The sequence below is a fragment of the Bison bison genome, unplaced genomic scaffold (genome assembly GCF_000754665.1).
Source record: "Bison bison bison isolate TAMUID 2011002044 unplaced genomic scaffold, Bison_UMD1.0 scf7180017864038, whole genome shotgun sequence".
Classification (NCBI taxonomy): domain Eukaryota; kingdom Metazoa; phylum Chordata; class Mammalia; order Artiodactyla; family Bovidae; genus Bison; species Bison bison.
The window spans coordinates 372,312-374,355 of record NW_011494610.1 but is presented as its reverse complement, the minus strand read 5'-3'; the positions used below and the strand labels follow the sequence as shown (position 1 = coordinate 374,355).

Here is a 2,044-nt window from a genome sequence, read left to right as displayed (position 1 = left end):
GGGGAAGTGCTGCGCAATCATGTAAACAGCCCCGAGCCAGAGAGTGAAGGGACCAAGACCTTGATCTGGGTTCCGGCCTTGGCTTCCCACGCCGCACCCCCCACCCCCAACCGGTTGCTTTTGCCTTAGACAGCCTTCTCTCCACAGTGCCGTCGCTGCAGACCCTGTGCCGCCTGGTGATCCAGAGGAGCGTGGTGCACCGGTTGGCCATTGATGGGCTCCACTTGCCCAAAGGACTTAAGGATTTCTGCAAGTATGAGTGAAGGCCTGCACCGCCCTGGAGCAGGGCCATGCATCCTGGCCCCAGAGGCATGCCTGCCCTGAAGCTGGCCATGCTACTGCCAGCCAGGACGGAAATAAACACAGCCGATGTTGCCACTGATCCTTGGAGGGTCTCCTTGCCCCTGAAGTCTGTGAGGGGCATTTCTTTTAGAATCACTGGGGCTCAGCAGGGCAGGTGAGAGAAAGAGAGCATTTTGACATCACCTAGACCAGTGACTCCTAGCCTGACTACTCGTGATCTAAGATAGATTGCCAGCGCTCCGGGCCCTGTCTCCAGAGATTCTCATTTGATTTGTCAAAGGACATTGTTTTTGCAAAAGTTCCCCTTGAGATACTAAGGAATAGCCAGGGTTAAGAAGCATTTCCCTCAAACTTTTCAAACATTTCCCTATATTTTCAAATAATATTTTAAAAATACTGCTAACTGGGTCTGACCCTGGGATTCTGATTTAGTTAACCCCAGAATAAGGCTGAGCATCAGGATTTCTAAAAGCTTCCAAGAGAATCTAATGTGCAGCCTGGGGTGAGAACCAATGCCCTAGACCAACTACATCATTTCACAGATGGGAAGTGGAAGCCCAGAGATGGGAATGTGTTTGTCCAAGGACACAAGCAAATGAATGAATACAGGGTGTTTCCTCCTCACACACTACAGGGCACAAAGCACTCGACTCCTTTGTCATCTCTGATCATTTCTTCCATACAAATGATCTCATTTGAACCTTCATAACTTCTGGTGAAGTAGTGGGCAGTCATTTCCCCCATCTTACAGATGAGGGTATCAAGGAACAGAACTGTCCAGGTGACTTGCCCAAGGTAAAGGCAAGAACCTAGAATGCCCAGTTCCTGGTCCAGCACTCTTTTAGCGCCATCCATGTGCAGGTTCTAGAATGAACAGGTCAATCCTGTGAGGGGGGTTCCAGGTGTAAAAGGGAAGGACTGTGAGGGGACTTCCCTGGTGGCTCAGAGGTTAAAGCGTCTGCCCCCAATGCGGGAGACCTGGGTTCAATCCCTGGGTCGGGAAGATCCCCTGGAGAAGGAAATGGTAACCCACTCCAGTATTCTTGCCTGGAGAATCCCATGGACGGAGAAGCCTGGTAGGCTACAGTCCACGGGGTTGCAAAGAGTCGGACACGACTGAGCGACTTCACTATACTATGACTATGAGGTGACATTCTAGAAGGGTGGAGAAGGTAGGACAGGAGGCAGGTGACTGTTCCCTCACAAATAGGGGCTTTGGGGCAACCATGTCCTATTTCATGTCTCCACAGACTCAGCCAGGTCTTCCATCTTCTGGCCAAGGTGAGGGGGCTCTTGAAACTGGGGGGTATACAACTTCCTGAAAACCTGAGTCCTGCTCAGGGGAGGTGGCGGTTCTACTGGGCATTTTTAGGCTTGCCCTGGAGTCAGTTCTCTTTGAAGAAAGCCATTCCCAAAGTCCTTGCCAAGAGCCACCCACTTGTTCATTCATTCAACAAACACGGCTCCATCACCTACCTGCATTAGGGACTGATTTGGGGGGGGATATGAGTAAAACCCAGTTCCCAACCACCAGACCGCCCTCTTGGGTTGGTCTTAATTGCTCCCAAACCCAGTGCTCTGCTCCTATGCCCTGCCCCTCAGGGCCTCCTCCTCCAAGACCAAGAATAACAATCCATCCCATTCCTGTCTCTGCAGGTGGGGCCGCTTCTCCGGGCTCATCTCTTGGCCTCTATAGTCCTATAGAGCCAGGGATGGTAGCCTCTGGTGGACAAGGCCCACT

General features: G+C 51.8%; 2 protein-coding genes across 2 annotated transcripts in view; both read left to right on the top strand.

Annotated features, from left to right (window-relative positions):
* Window positions 1-382, top strand: part of NEURL2 (neuralized E3 ubiquitin protein ligase 2) — a 2,493-nt gene extending 2,111 nt beyond the window's left edge. Inside the window, exon 2 of the mRNA XM_010835038.1 lies at window positions 148-382. Within this exon, the coding sequence (XP_010833340.1) occupies window positions 148-263 (116 nt within the window). The 3' untranslated portion in view covers window positions 264-382. The remainder of the gene's footprint in view (window positions 1-147) is intronic.
* A 1,049-nt stretch (window positions 383-1,431) lies between these two features.
* The window catches only part of SPATA25 (spermatogenesis associated 25), a 1,219-nt gene continuing 606 nt past the window's right edge, over window positions 1,432-2,044 (top strand). The window contains exons 1-2 of the mRNA XM_010835110.1: window positions 1,432-1,584; window positions 1,960-2,028. Of these exons, the coding sequence (XP_010833412.1) occupies window positions 1,530-1,584; window positions 1,960-2,028 (124 nt within the window). The 5' untranslated portion in view covers window positions 1,432-1,529. The remainder of the gene's footprint in view (window positions 1,585-1,959; window positions 2,029-2,044) is intronic.